Genomic DNA, 13,616 nt, shown 5'->3' with positions numbered 1-13,616 from the left:
ATGAAGACAGTGTATGAAGCTGTGCAGCCCGAGCCAAGACGGGCAAGGAAGCAGTTAACTTGGGGTTCATCACCGCGCTGTATAAATAGATGGCACAGGAAGCCTGGGGAAGCCTTCCTCTAGAGGAAGAGGAAGCGTTTTCCTTTCCTGAGCCAAGGCTCAAGGAGGAACTAGGAAACTGGTCATCTGCTTATATTGCCTAAGGCCAGGCTTTTCGAGCCACAGGGCCTTACAGCAGGTATCAAAATCCACACCCAGGCATTTCGGCAGCTGGCCACAGGTTTGCAAAGTTCTTGGAGTACTGTTGACGTACAGGAAGGCTGTAAATCAGGGCACCTCTAATTCAGTGCAAAATACTGGCAGGAGCTTTTCTACTTTTAGAATTTGCAAAATTCTTCTAAGGTGTCCTAGTTTGGGCCAAGCTTGTCTTGATGATGGTGAGTGAGGAAATCTAGGTGGCATGTTTAAATCTCCTTTCAGCTCTCATTTAGGCAAGTTTTTCCATCGCTGTGAAGAGCTGAGTCCAGTAGCTCAGAAATTCCTGCTCAATGATTTGCAAAGCACCTTCGAGCAACCTGCTTGGGTTTCAGTTTTGTTTTGTTCACAAGCAGGTATTATTTTTAGAGCCAGCCTCACGCTCCGCAGTCGCGGGAATGGCACCCACACACAGGAACTGCAGCTGGGAGAAGCAGCTGCTTCCCAAAATAGGAGCCGCCCAGGAACGTGGGATGCTCCGAACGGCAGGAAGAGCGCGGAGCCGAGTGGCGGGCGCCATGGGAGAGGTGCCACAGGGTGCTGGCAAAGACGGGGATGTCCGGACCGTGACTGGCAGCTGGAGCAATACCTCCCCATCCAGAAAAAAATAATGCAAGTTTTAGGGAAAAAAAGCACAATTAATGGCACAGCTGTGAATCAGAGAGGACTGAAAGCAAATGGTCCCCATCTCTTCCAAGATGGAGATGACAGAGGCTGTTCTGGACCCTTCCTGCACATACGGGTTGGTCCTGATGCTCCAGTTGGCCTGTTGACATCACTTCAGTGCTATCAGCCTTTCGTGTTTAAGATGCTGGGTGGGAATCATGGAAATTAGAGACTTTGGGGAAGGAGGTTCTGGAACAGGAGATTATGAATAGCAGGAAACAAGGAATTGCATTTTAGTTGCAACTAAGAGTGCATTATTTCTAGCCTGTGTTCCTGGGTAAAAATCAGACATCCCAAAAAAAAACTAAGTTAAAAGATAGAAAAACAAACAAACAAAAAAGGAAGAAGAAAATTGCCATGTTGTCAAGCCTAGAAAACTCCCTCTGTTTCTAAAAAGTAACTGAAGGACATGGTTACATCTTGCCTCTGCCACAAACTGTCTTTTTTAAGCACAGTACTGACTTAAAAGACACTGTTCACCAATGGCTGGCACTGCCCCACCAGTCCTTTTTCATTATACGCATAAAAAAATGGGAAAGCTAAACAAGTTTTGCTCCTTTTCATACCAGCACGCTCACAACATTTGTTCAAGTTCAGCACCCTACTTGCTCGCTTGAAATACGTGCATGAGATGCGACTCCTATTCCCAATAGCTGGAAACAGGTCAGCTGGGTCTGGATAGGCATTTTTGCCTTCATTGCTAACAGGACAAGTGGAAAATCTGGAGTTCACCTCCAAATTGCCTGAAATGATGTAAACCTGCATTAAAACCTGACGCATTCGTTGACCCAATCGTTTAATTGCAAACGCTCAATGCTTTAAGACGTGGAGCGTGAACCCGATTTGAGGTATGCATAAGGGGATCCTGAGTGCCAGATCTGCCCCTGGTGTCCCCGCAAGATCTTTCTGCTGCACGATCCCAGCCCAGCTTTGTCCTGTCAGCCTGGAGATCGGCCGTGTTCACAGGAGGAAGCGCTCCCATGGCAGAACTGGGACACTTGCTAACTAACATAGTCTGCTGAAGAGAAGTAACGCTTATAGGTGTTTCAGTAGAGCATGGCTGGCTCTCAAACTATCATCTTTAGTTCCTTGTAAAAGCTCTGCAGCTTAAAGAGCAGCTATTAGAAGATGTGGAAGGTGAAGGACCTAGAGAAGTCTTCTGAACTAGTGTTCTCCCACGCGAAATAGAGACAAAAGTCCCAAACATTACCTGCTCAAGCTGTGTTTTAGGACCCTGGTGTACTCCAGCACTCCACAAGTCCCACAGAAGTATGCTTCCTGCTAAATATATAACTAATACTGCCAGACACGAGTGAGCAAGAACAGCAAGTATTTGCAGAACACGCCACCACCACTTGCTCGAGGTTGTCCTCCATGCTATATAAAGCGCTCAAACTCCAACTATCAAAATGTTTCAACCACACAACATATTATGATCCAACTCGGAGCACTGACAGAGACCGACAGAACAAGCAGCTCTCACAGCATTTCTGCCTCATAATATATAGGATTTATAGCAACAACGAGCAACCGGCATTGCGGTTCCATGGCGGAACAGCAGGGACCGGCGTTAAATTTAGCCACCGGCTGCAAGTCAGATGAGTTGGTGATGAATGAGCAAAGACTGCAGAACCATGGGGAACTGATGCAAGTTTTTTTTCTATTTTATTTTAGCACTTCTGTAGCGTGTGGGTAGCCTGTAAGCCAAAGTTTTGGAGCGCGCTACTTCTGGCAACTTGTGTAATTTCCTCTCAAGTCCTATGCTTTTTGGTTTTCCACTTTAAAGCTACAGCTCTTGAAGTCTAATGAAAATTTCCATTTTAATTCCTTCAGAAAGTCCCTAGCTCTAGTGGCTACTGAAATGAACTTGAAAACGCGGGTCCTCAAGAGCCAGCAAGGCAGCAAGAGCACATGCAACACCGCCGCGGAAAGCAGAGGATCCATAATTAACTCCTCGTTCTCCCTACCTGCCGTCTGTGCTGGATGGATCCCACCCATGCACAAACCAACCAGATTGAATATTATACAAAATATCCAGCAGAAGAGAGAAAACACCACGTCAGTGAAGTCGTGTTTCCGAAGCCATACTGCCAAAGGAAGCAAGGCCGGCAGCTCATGCACGTGAAGCACCATGTTCAAGTGCACTGCGCAGCTCTCCAGGGTTGCGTAATTAAAAACCATATGGCAACGCACAGATAAGGGCGAGCACCTTAGTGCTACCATTTCCTGTCTTCAGACTGCAGAATTTCTTAACCTGTGGGCTTCAGCAATTGTTTGCTATTTTTTTACTACACTCTGGGTCACCACTTGTGCTTATTTCAAGGTACCATCCCTTGTTTCATTCATTTGCTGCATGAGTAAGACCAAACCTTTCTTAACCGAGGAAACCCACCCCGAGCAGCATGGACATGCGGAGGTTAACGGAGCAGCTGGAGCACCCAGGAGAAGCACCGCAGCTTAACAAAACCAAACACAAAGCCCAAAGCCAACAAATTACTCCCCCAAGCCCTCTCCTCTTGTGTCCTCCCCTGAATTGCACTCTCTGAAACAGAAATAGTGGATGTGGCTTTAAGTCTGAAACTTGGCCTTCTAAAACAGGTCGTACCCCCGGACTTCTGGTTTTGCATGTGCAAGAAGGTGGCTCAATGAGAGATTCCTCTGGAAAAGCTCCCCAGGAGCTCTGCAAACAGCCAGGGCTCGCTGCACATGGGGCCTGGCGCGTTGGAGCACAAGGAGCCCTTAATAAGGTGTCTACCGCAGGACAAGTGCTTCATCACACACCACCAGCAGCATATTAGCTGCTCTTGCATTGAGAAAACAACTCCAGACTCGCCTGAAAAGGAATATTTTGCTCTGCGACCCATGACACCTCAAAGCCCACGAGCAATGAAACGTTTCATAAACGGCTCCAAGGGGAATAATCCGCTCTCTTCATGACGACTTGAAAGCTTGCTGTGAAACTTCATCCCAACTCTTTGAAAATAGAAAGTATACATGAGATAAATCAATCAAATGCTTTAAACTGTGAGCCTGATAGCTAATGATAAGGCTAAGAGCCATCATATCAATGAAAAAGGAGAATATTTTCTGTCAGTAATGTAAGCTGTGCAAGTTTGCAATTATTTTCCTTCCTCTGCCAGGTGAGTTTTAGAATATTTTTTTCTTTCTGCTATTCCTGGAGAAGTCACGGTGCCCCGCAGTATAGGCTACATATTCCTGCTATGAAAAAATATCTGTAAAAAACACAGAAAACACCTCCAAAACAAACCAACACTACCTATTACAAACCCCAAACCATTTCCAGAGGTTACTATCCGCTGCCTTTAAAAAGGCCCCTTGATTTGGGATGGCAATCTCCACGGGGACAGCAGCCCTCCCCAGCACGTCTCTGCTCTTCTCTGCCGCCCGGAGCCTCCGTGGGAGCTGCTGTGTCCAATGGGGAGCACTGGGATACAGCAGCGGGCGCTTGCAGCCCTCGGAGAAGGCAAAAAGGAGAAGCAGTTGCTCTTCCAAAACAAAACTCACTACAGAGAGAGCCCTCCAGCAGTGCCATAGCTGCTGGATCTTAAAATATTTTGCAGTTGGTGCAGCTAAGTTAGTTCTGTATGTTCATTTTTTTTTTTTTTTTTAGGTAGAGTTTTAAAATAAGAACAATCTGCTCTTCTGCGTGCGGTCGATGCCATAACACGTTTACTGGAGTGCAAGTAGTAACAACCATTGATGACAATTTTTGGCATGAAATGAACTTCAATTTTAGCTAAAAACCATCTCCCCAGATGAAATGGAGGGGATTGCATTTCATCATAGACATTAGCTTCCAATATCCAATTTCACTTCTTGAAGCTCACAAAAAAAAACCCTGAATTACGCCACCTTCTCCAACCATTTTTTGGTATTTTCCAGAAACTGGAAGCACACTGCAAGGGCTGAAACTGGACAAAAGCTGGATATGGATTGTTTGGATGAAGCATTTTGTATACGGAGTGATTCAGTGGCAGGGCCCTGCATGCTTCAGGAAATGCCATGTGCTCCACCATGAAATGCGGCTTCTTTCAGGTTTTTAAGACCTGCGAAATGTATTATGTTTCTTCCTACCTCAGATGTAACAGCGGAAAGAACGTTTTCCTTGTATAAACAGATTTGGATAGATTACAGAAACTTAAAGTACACAGTGTCTGCTCAAGCCTGACTGCAAATTAATTTGAGCTCTGCATGTGAGGAGTGGCAAGAGCTTTACGGATTGCTTTAAAATACCATAAAACTTATGGAAAAAAAAATGAAATTGGAATAGCTGCTATCTACAGTAATAAAATGAAGCTTAATGTGATTTGATTCTATATTTGAGAGTGCTAGAAATGCGTTTCCCTCGCCATGTTTCAAAATATTGTGATGAAATCAATTCCATTCCCAGCATTAAAATTGTCTGCAAATTTCCTGCTCCCCAGACCGCACGATCCTGCGTTCCGGGGCGCCCTGCAGCTCCGCACGCTGACGAGCTCGTGGCACTTTGGCAGACGGTTCCCCAAGCTCCGCGATTTTGGGGGCATCCCTGGATTTGGCCTTCTCTGGAGGTGGCCTGGAGACGGAGGCTTCCCGCAGGAAGCCCCGCGCGCGCTACCTGTTGGCTTCTGGGAGGCAGTAGCGCGAGCGCGCCGGGAGCCTACAGCGTTACGGCGGCGGTTGATACGGTGAGTCACAGCCGCCGGCCCGCGCGCCGGCTGCTCGCGCAGCACCCGCTGCTTCCTGTTGCACACAGCCTCGCGCCAGGCTAGCAAAAACACCGCCAGAAAAGGGAAAAAAATAAAGCGAGATGTTCACTTGATGTAAAACAGGATGGCCAGAGCATCCTAATTTTCACCCAAGCAAGTAAGAACCTACAAGTAAGTAGGATCAGACCCTCCCCTTTGCAATGAACGGTACATATAAATAATATTCAATATAACTAATATAAATCCCTTGCGAGTTTCGATGCAAACACAGCCTGGCCCCAGAACTGCAACATGAAGGAGTTGCATGGAGTGAGCCGTAGGATGGCGCGTCCCATCACTTCTTCCTATCGCAGAGTCAGGCAGCGAGGACGGTACGGCAAGGCGAAGCAGAATGCAAAAGAAAGGCAGAAAGTTTAAAAATACTAATGTTTTCCATGCCACTATGCCGTTCCTTAATGCAGCGCCCAAAGACAACGCCTTTCTGGGACTGCTTCTCACAAGAGGGTGAAAATGCAAGCGCTGCGTGGCTGAGGCGAAGCATTAGGGCAAGGCCATGGGAAACACTGAGGAGTTGGGCAGAACCTCATAAAATATGGAGAGAAACAGAGGCCAGACTGAGCCCCGCAAGCAGGGATGTGCAGGGAGGCCGCAGGACACGTGCTGTGTCTGGTGGAGCTCCCACAGCCTCCCTGCAGGCCCAGGCTCCCACGGAGCTGCACCCGCAGCACCCAGCTCAGCGCTGTCCCCACACGCACCAGTCTGGCTCTCTGCAGGGGCTCTGCTCAAAGGCATCTTTGGTTGTCACCCTATTAAAGGCATCTTTGGTTGTCACCCTATTCTGCAGTACTGCCGTGGGTCCATCAGAGAATCTGCCCCCACTCTTCAATCAATAAGGGCTCGATTCTGCAAGCCTGACCTGTGAGGTGCTCTCTCTCAGAAGATGAGCATACGTCTAGACGAGCTAGAGGTGATCTAGCTGCTACTGAGCAATGACTGCTAGATTGCTGAGAGATAACAGGAGCTGTGAACCCTCCCTTGAGATGAACTGGGAACCCAGGAGATCAAGCTCCACAGGTAAGAGCGATCCCGCACTACCCTGTGCCCGTCCTCTTTCCCCACACAGCTCCAGCACCTTCTACCTTCTCGACGGCTTTCAAGCATCCTCAGCAGGTGCTGAACAAGCATGAGCTGTGATGGGAATTTCCTCTTCTAACTTCAGCCTGCCAGGAGTGTGGCATCAAGTCCAAGGGGTTCCCCTGGCTCTCTGGTCGATAGGGAGAGACAGGACCTGCCAAGAGCAATTCAGCCCACGCAGGTCAGAAACCTGTGTCTTGACCGCTGACTGCAGAGGTACAACTCAGCTGTGACCAGGTGTGACAGCTTTCATTACACAGCTAAGATTAGGGGACAGCAACACCAGTGCAAGTGCCTTTGTGTGGAGTATATGGTGGTATCCCCAATGGCCAGCAGACAAGAACCCCCTGAAAAGAAAGGACAGGCCCAAAGTGAATTTAAGACCTTAGCAGACCCATGGCACTAAATACAACACACATCTGATCCTGGCAAAGTTATTGGGGCACTACCTTGGGAGAGCTATTTCAAATAACTTTGGGTAACCACATCCTCCTCAACACGGCGGGGCGCAGCTCCCTGCTTGTGAAACGGGAACAAGGGCGCTGCCCCTGCTTGAGGAGATGCTACCAGCACAGGGGCCTCAGTGCGCGCGATGGCGAGGAGCGGACCAACACCTTGCACAGGGCGCTCCTGACCCGCTCCAAGGGGCAGACGAGGGACGTTTCACCCTCTGCGAATGTGGATGGCAAGAACTTAGATGCCTGGCTTAGAGAGACAGTTACGTTGTGTGCTTAACTTGAGCTTGTTGTTGCCAAGGAATGGGATGGAGACGATTTCCAGCCACGCGCAGGAGCAGCCGGTTCCCTGCTCCTGGCCGGTGCCAGCACCGTGCGGCTTCTGCTCTCTGCCTGCCCCAGCCCGCAGCGCCGTGGGCTGCAGGCGAGCGACGTGTCTCCAGGACTAACTGCTCTCAGCCTAAGAGAAACTTCTCCAGTTGCTCTAACAGGTTCTGTGTTTCAAGGGTTTTTGGTCGCTCCTCCCCACTTAGATATGCTTTCATCAGCAGGATGCAAGTTTGATTCATCTCAGCCATGGATCTGCTGGCCTGTTTGTAGTCTCCAGTAGGGGAAAAACAGAATTCAGCAGTCCCAGAAGAGAAGGGGAAAATAGAGATATTTTAAAAAGTCGCCTATGACTGTAAGAATTATAGACTAGAATGTGAGCTTCACCCCGAAACATCTACCTGGTTTGATTTGAGATGCGGCAGGTGAGGAGGGCTGCAGCCCTGCTATGCTAACCACTGCACAGCTACCATGGGTGCAGAAAGCCAGTGCAGACCATGTGGCATGCCCCAAAACACTGGAGGGACACATGCAAATAACTTTTTCTTCAGCCTGAATGCAAAAAATATGCAACTCTGAATGCAAAAATATGCACCTCTCCTACTACCGCCTGGCCTGGACCAGTTAGTTTAACCACGCAAAAATATGGCACAAAGTGAGTAAATACTCACAAAGTGAGTAAATACCAGTGGCAGGCCAGGCTCGCATTAGAAAAGGAAAAGGAAACCTACTCCAGTGCTCAGAAAATGTGAAGCGAGTTACGGCTTGGTGAAAAGCTCTGCAGAGCGGCAGAGGGGAGGTGTGTGGCGGGCAGAGCCTGAGCCGTCCCAGGGCAGCTCGGGTGCCCTCGCTTTGCTCAAAGTTGCTTAGTTTTCAGTGGAAGCAGGGGAACAAGGCCACAGTTTCTGCTTACTCAAAAAGCCCTTAGCCACAGCAGAAGATCACAGAGCTGGTACCAACCGCCTGACTGAAGGGAATGAAACTCGCCCCTTCCTGGGCTGTAACACACAACTGGGTGCCCAACCTGCACCGTATCTTTCCGGCTGCCTGGGGACCAGCCTGCAGCAGAGCGCGTTGTGGAGAGCTGAACGTACTTGGACACACTGCCCTGGACGTGGCTTTCAAACCCGCTTGGAGCCTGTGATGCTTCTGCCTTTCTCCTCTCTGCTTGGCCTCATGCCCATGATGTGTGAGACCCAGATCACAGCAATGGGGGTCATTCATTCCGGCTTCCCCCCCCAAAATGTCATCGTCTAGATGGAGAGGACGAGGGCTGAGAAAGGGTACAGAAAGGAGAAGTGGCTTGTTCTGGATCCCGCAGCAGCTCAGGTCAAGAAGGTCTGAAACTCCTTTTCTCCATCCAGGATGCTGAGACTGCAAGTCATTTTGCATTCTCCGGGTGCAGGTAAATAGTACCATGATTTGGAGTTGAAAATATCCACAAGCATGGATTAAAAGCTGACTCCAGAGGAAGAGGCACCTCCTGGGCTGAGGCTCCCAGGCACAGAAAAGGCAGCTGACACATTAAAGGCTGCTGGGCTCAGGGGCTTCAGCATGATGCTGGAGCTCAGTAAAGCACAACAAGCAACCCAAGTGTTTTTCTGTGGGACCAAACGGGTTGCAGTACAGCTTACCTGAACAATTAGCTTATTTTCTTTATCAGGCAGAATCCGGTAGGTGTAAACACAATTCCGGAAGCTGAAATAGAGCAGAAAAAGGTGGTTAAGACCATCTCAGAAAGGAATTGCATCATGACACCCCTGCCTGTGAGTGGAAGACCCCAGAGGGGTGACTGCATGCAGCAGGGTTTAAACATTTTCCATTTTGCTTGTGTCCATCAGCTAACACAAACCTGAAGTGTTCACAGTCACTGAGACTTGTTTGCAGATGTCACTGCAAAAAGTGATATCAGCCCAGCCTCAGAGCGAGTTATTCAGCTCATCTTCTAGCCAGAGAGGAAGAAAACACCAAATGGCTCTAGCTGTCAGGAGAGTGGGTGTCTCAGGAAGGAATGGAAAAGCAGAATTTCAAAAGACACTGGGCCAAAATCAGCAATGAATGAGTAAACCAGAGGGCTAGCATTAGAAAGAAACAAATAATAGATGGCAGCTAAACCACAAGGAGGCATTTGAGTGTTCGGCACACTTCCACGGAGCAGATCGAAACAGCCGGCACAAGTTAAAAGTGACCACACCATCCCCGTGCCGATGTGCACAGTATACGTGTGTCTGTAGATCAGCCATAAATATTTTGTGCCAGTTAAACACAATCAGATTATTACTTGTGAGAGGAGAGGGGGATTTTTGCTCAGCGAAGGGCCCCACTGCACGCAGCAGCCCCCGGGCCAGGACGGGAAGGCAGAGCAGGGCAGGAACGCGCTAAGCACGACCTTCCTTAGCAGCTGCTGCGCTTGGTGGCACTTGCTCAAGAAGTGTTGACTGAAAAAGTGTATTCTTGCTTTTTTCCCCCAGTGAAGAACAGATCGATCAAGCCTCCTGAGTCACCCGCAAGGCGCTCTGTTAAAACACTCTTGGCAACGTGGCTTTCAGCCAACAGATGGGTTTCGACCCCTTCCTCTCAGAGGAATCCAGGCACAGAGCTTCCCTGCCCACGGCAGCAGCACCGCGTTACCTACGGGACCGCCGCGAAACGCGGTTGACGCAGCCCTCCCGCTGGGGAGGGATGAAGCGTTGCTGTCTCTGCTCCCTGCGCTGGGCTTGTCACAAGTCGTTCTGAATCGTGCGCGGCGCAGGCCACCGTGGGTGACCCGACGCAGGGAGTCACAACGAGCAATTGGAAACGGAAGCTCATAAATCAGAGACGCGTTTTTTTCAAAGGTGTCTGGAGGACTTCGTCACACATCCGTAGGAACCTCCATCTTTTCAATGACATTAAGGCAAAGGGCAACTACTTCCAGACCTCGGTACCGCTCTGCTAACCCATGCGGGACCATTTCACAATCATTTCATCTATCTGTGGGGTTGCTACCACCAGACAGCCGTAGATGAGAGCCAGGGGCTCGACCTCAAGCCCCTTGCATTGCCACAGCAGTGCTGAGCTCACCGAGGGCCATCGCTGCCAGCCGAGGCTGTGCCCCGAGGAAGGGCATAGGTTTTGGTTTTATCTGTGAGCGCAGTTCTCTTACACCATTTCCTCCTGCCGATATGCAAACAGAGCCGAGCAGAAGCGCTCATGCAGCTGACAAGAGAAAATGTGTGTGCGTGGAGATGATGAGACCGATAACCACGCCGGCCCCGCGGTACCCTCTGGGCACCCTCCTGAACGTCCTCTTCGCTCCAGCCCTACGAGGCCGCTCTCCTAACACCGACAAACAGGTTCGAGCTGAGGAAAGGGAAGAGCAAGTGAGGAAGGGCTGCTGGGTGAGATGGGGACAGGGACAAGCACCGAAAATCCTTCGGAGCGACACCGCTCCAGGTGCAGCCTTTTGCCCAAGCCAAGCAAACCGGGCTGACTTTGCAGACCCAGGCATCCCTCCCCAGGGGAGCTGGAGCGCCCACTTCTAGTGTATAAAATGTGAAGTCAAACGGTGCAGAAACAGAAAAAAAAGAGGAGGAGGAAAATGACACTGCTTCTTGCCTTTTATGGGCCACTCTGACCAGCCGGGCAGAGGACCGGCTGCTGGGGGAGGAGCGATCCCTCATCTTGCTGCTGCTGCTGCGCGCTGCGTCCCCAAAGAGAGGGAAGGCACCGGGAAAGTGCCCTGCAAACGCACCTCCCCGCTCGCCTGCACCTACCCGGATCCGATGTCCCTAAAGGAGCTCTGCAAGAACACCACTGTTTCCTTCTGTCATGTGAAAATGCACATAACAAGCCCTTCTGCTGGGTGGAGATTGATATGCTTGATAAATATTAGAATTTGGTTGGAAATGATACTGGGCTTTTTCGGAGTAAATTTCATGGTGCTTTGTTTCCCTTCTCTGCACAGACATTTTTCTCAATTTCAGCACAAGCCAGGCTGCTGAAATAGCTTTTAGCAGTCAGGCTTGCAACTCCCCTCTTGTTTCCTTGCATTCGCTGTCTCTAGCCAGCCCGGTTTTAAAAAAGTGACAAGGGATCTCAGACTTCAAACACCTCCCAGTCAATAACCTGCTACACCTGATGCATCCCCGATGGTGATTTCAGCGTCGGCAGAGCCCTGCATTTTTGTCAAGTTGACATTCGCAAGGAAAAGCCTCGTTCACCCCGTTTAGCCGCGTCTCTTGGCAGACCAGCTGCAAACCAACGCAAGCAGAAAGCTGGCCCCGTGCTTGGGTTTATCCCGGTATTCCCACTGCCCGCCTGGCCCCGCTTGGCGGACAAGGCTGCGTCTCCCCATTTCTTTAATTAAACCGTTCCCGTGAGCCGCTTCAGACGGGATTCAAGAATATAACCTTTGGCTCCCGGTTCAGAAAATCCTGGTCATGATATTGTTTCTGTTTCCTGATCCCGGGTCTCTCCAGTCACAAAAGGCTTTCAAAGTTGGCTGCATAAACATTTATCATGGAAAAAACTTGCACAAAGACGGGTTGGTAGACATTTTTACAGCACTTTCCCTTTCTACGAAATCACCACTGTTACGTGCTGAGGTGTTTTACCTGGACTCCTGCAGGTTAGGACGCCGGTCAAAGGGCTCGTACAAAACCCACTCAGCGAGAACCACAGCCAATAGTCCAGTAAAATGCTCCTGGCCTGGCAACGCGGCCACCGAGCCTGTGCAATGCGACTGTCCCTCCTTCCTCCTGCTTGTCCTGGGGGCTGCCCAGCTGCGGCCGCCTATCTTGTTTGCTCCCCTTGTATGTGTTATTTATCAGGAGCACCTTAAAAGCGTGGAGGTGTCGCCACCCTGCAGCCTGCACTCAGGTGCCTCACGCTTCACCTTGGCTGCTGGGTCAGGTCTTCTCCTTGGGACCCTGCTCCCTCCTGCTCCTCGCAGAGCCAGGCCGGGAGGCCGCAGCGCAGGGCTGGGGCGGCCTGCTCGCCCCCTCTCCGTGCGCCCCACGAGGGTATTGCCCCCGAGGCGCCTCGGGGGTGTCCGCCGCACACCACGCGCAGCTCCAGGCCTCCCACAGACCCGTCGCCACCAGGAGAAGGTGCCTGGCGGGGACCAAGCCCAGACTTCAGCGTTAATGCAAGGCGCCAAGCTGCTAACAGGCTCAAAGAGGTCGCGAGCTTATTTTCTTTCTATCTCTTTCAAGTGTCATAACAGCACTTTGGAGTACTTATCCTCTCTTCCAGAGACACAGGTGAGACTTGGGGTTTATTCTATGACAGCAGTAAATATCCAGGTCTGGTCAACCTGCTCCCAACCCCACCTAATGCTGCGGCCCACCGAGGTGATACCAGCGGTACTCTCATGCGGGCAGCACCTGCCCGGTGGCACAGTGGCCCTTCGCTCCCATACAAGCAAGGACAGGGTAAGTAGGGCCCCCTGTGCCAGCGGGGACACGGGTGTCTGCGTGGGGGCGAGCGCGGTACTTACAGCACGCAGAGCGCGTACGCCGAGGGGATCGACTCGCTGGCCCGCACGAGGAAGCTGCCATCCTTGCCGACTTTGGAGAGCAGGTCCTCGGCCCTGGAGCGCGTGATGTTGCCGTGGTACCAGCACTGATCCATGGCCAGCGGCCGAGGGACCCCGAGCGCCAGGGCCGGAGCTGCCAGAGCCGCCCGCGCGCCTGTGTGCAACGACTGAGCGGCTTCAGCTCACCAGCTTCCTGTTTCAATAGCACAGAGAGGGAAAGGAAACTCAGCCACGGACAACTTCCTCAACTCAAACAGCTCCGAGCGCGAGCACGACGTGTTCCTGCAGCCCCCACTCTCACCCTTCTTGCTGCAAGTGAAGTGAGCAGCCAGCCCTGGTTCCCTGACTGTCCCTCCACCTTCATGTCCTAACACCCGGCATCAGAAGTCCCATGTAGGGACCGTCTGCCCCCGCCTGTCTCAGTCCCACAGGCTTTGGTAGCCTTCTGCCCTGTTTTTGATCTCTTGTCAGGCTCTGAGTTTCCATCTTTCTGCCTGTCTTTCCTGCGCGCTGCAGGTCTCTGTGATGAATGCATATATCCCACGCTAGCCA

General features: G+C 50.9%; 1 protein-coding gene across 1 annotated transcript in view; it reads right to left on the bottom strand.

Moving 5' to 3' along the window:
- The window catches only part of INPP5D (inositol polyphosphate-5-phosphatase D), a 39,105-nt gene extending 25,946 nt beyond the window's left edge, over positions 1 to 13,159 (bottom strand). The window contains exons 1-2 of the mRNA XM_088538109.1: positions 13,026 to 13,159; positions 9,181 to 9,244 (exon numbers count right to left, since the gene is read on the bottom strand). Coding sequence (XP_088394235.1) covers positions 9,181 to 9,244; positions 13,026 to 13,159 — 198 coding nt within the window. The remainder of the gene's footprint in view (positions 1 to 9,180; positions 9,245 to 13,025) is intronic.
- Positions 13,160 to 13,616: the final 457 nt, after the last annotated feature.

Source organism: Tinamus guttatus, unplaced genomic scaffold (genome assembly GCF_059628265.1).
Source record: "Tinamus guttatus ecotype Peru unplaced genomic scaffold, ASM5962826v1 Tinamus_guttatus_pri_ptg000927l, whole genome shotgun sequence".
Lineage (NCBI taxonomy): Eukaryota > Metazoa > Chordata > Aves > Tinamiformes > Tinamidae > Tinamus > Tinamus guttatus.
The sequence above is the reverse complement of the archived record's forward strand: the minus strand, read 5'-3'. Positions and strand labels throughout refer to the sequence as shown.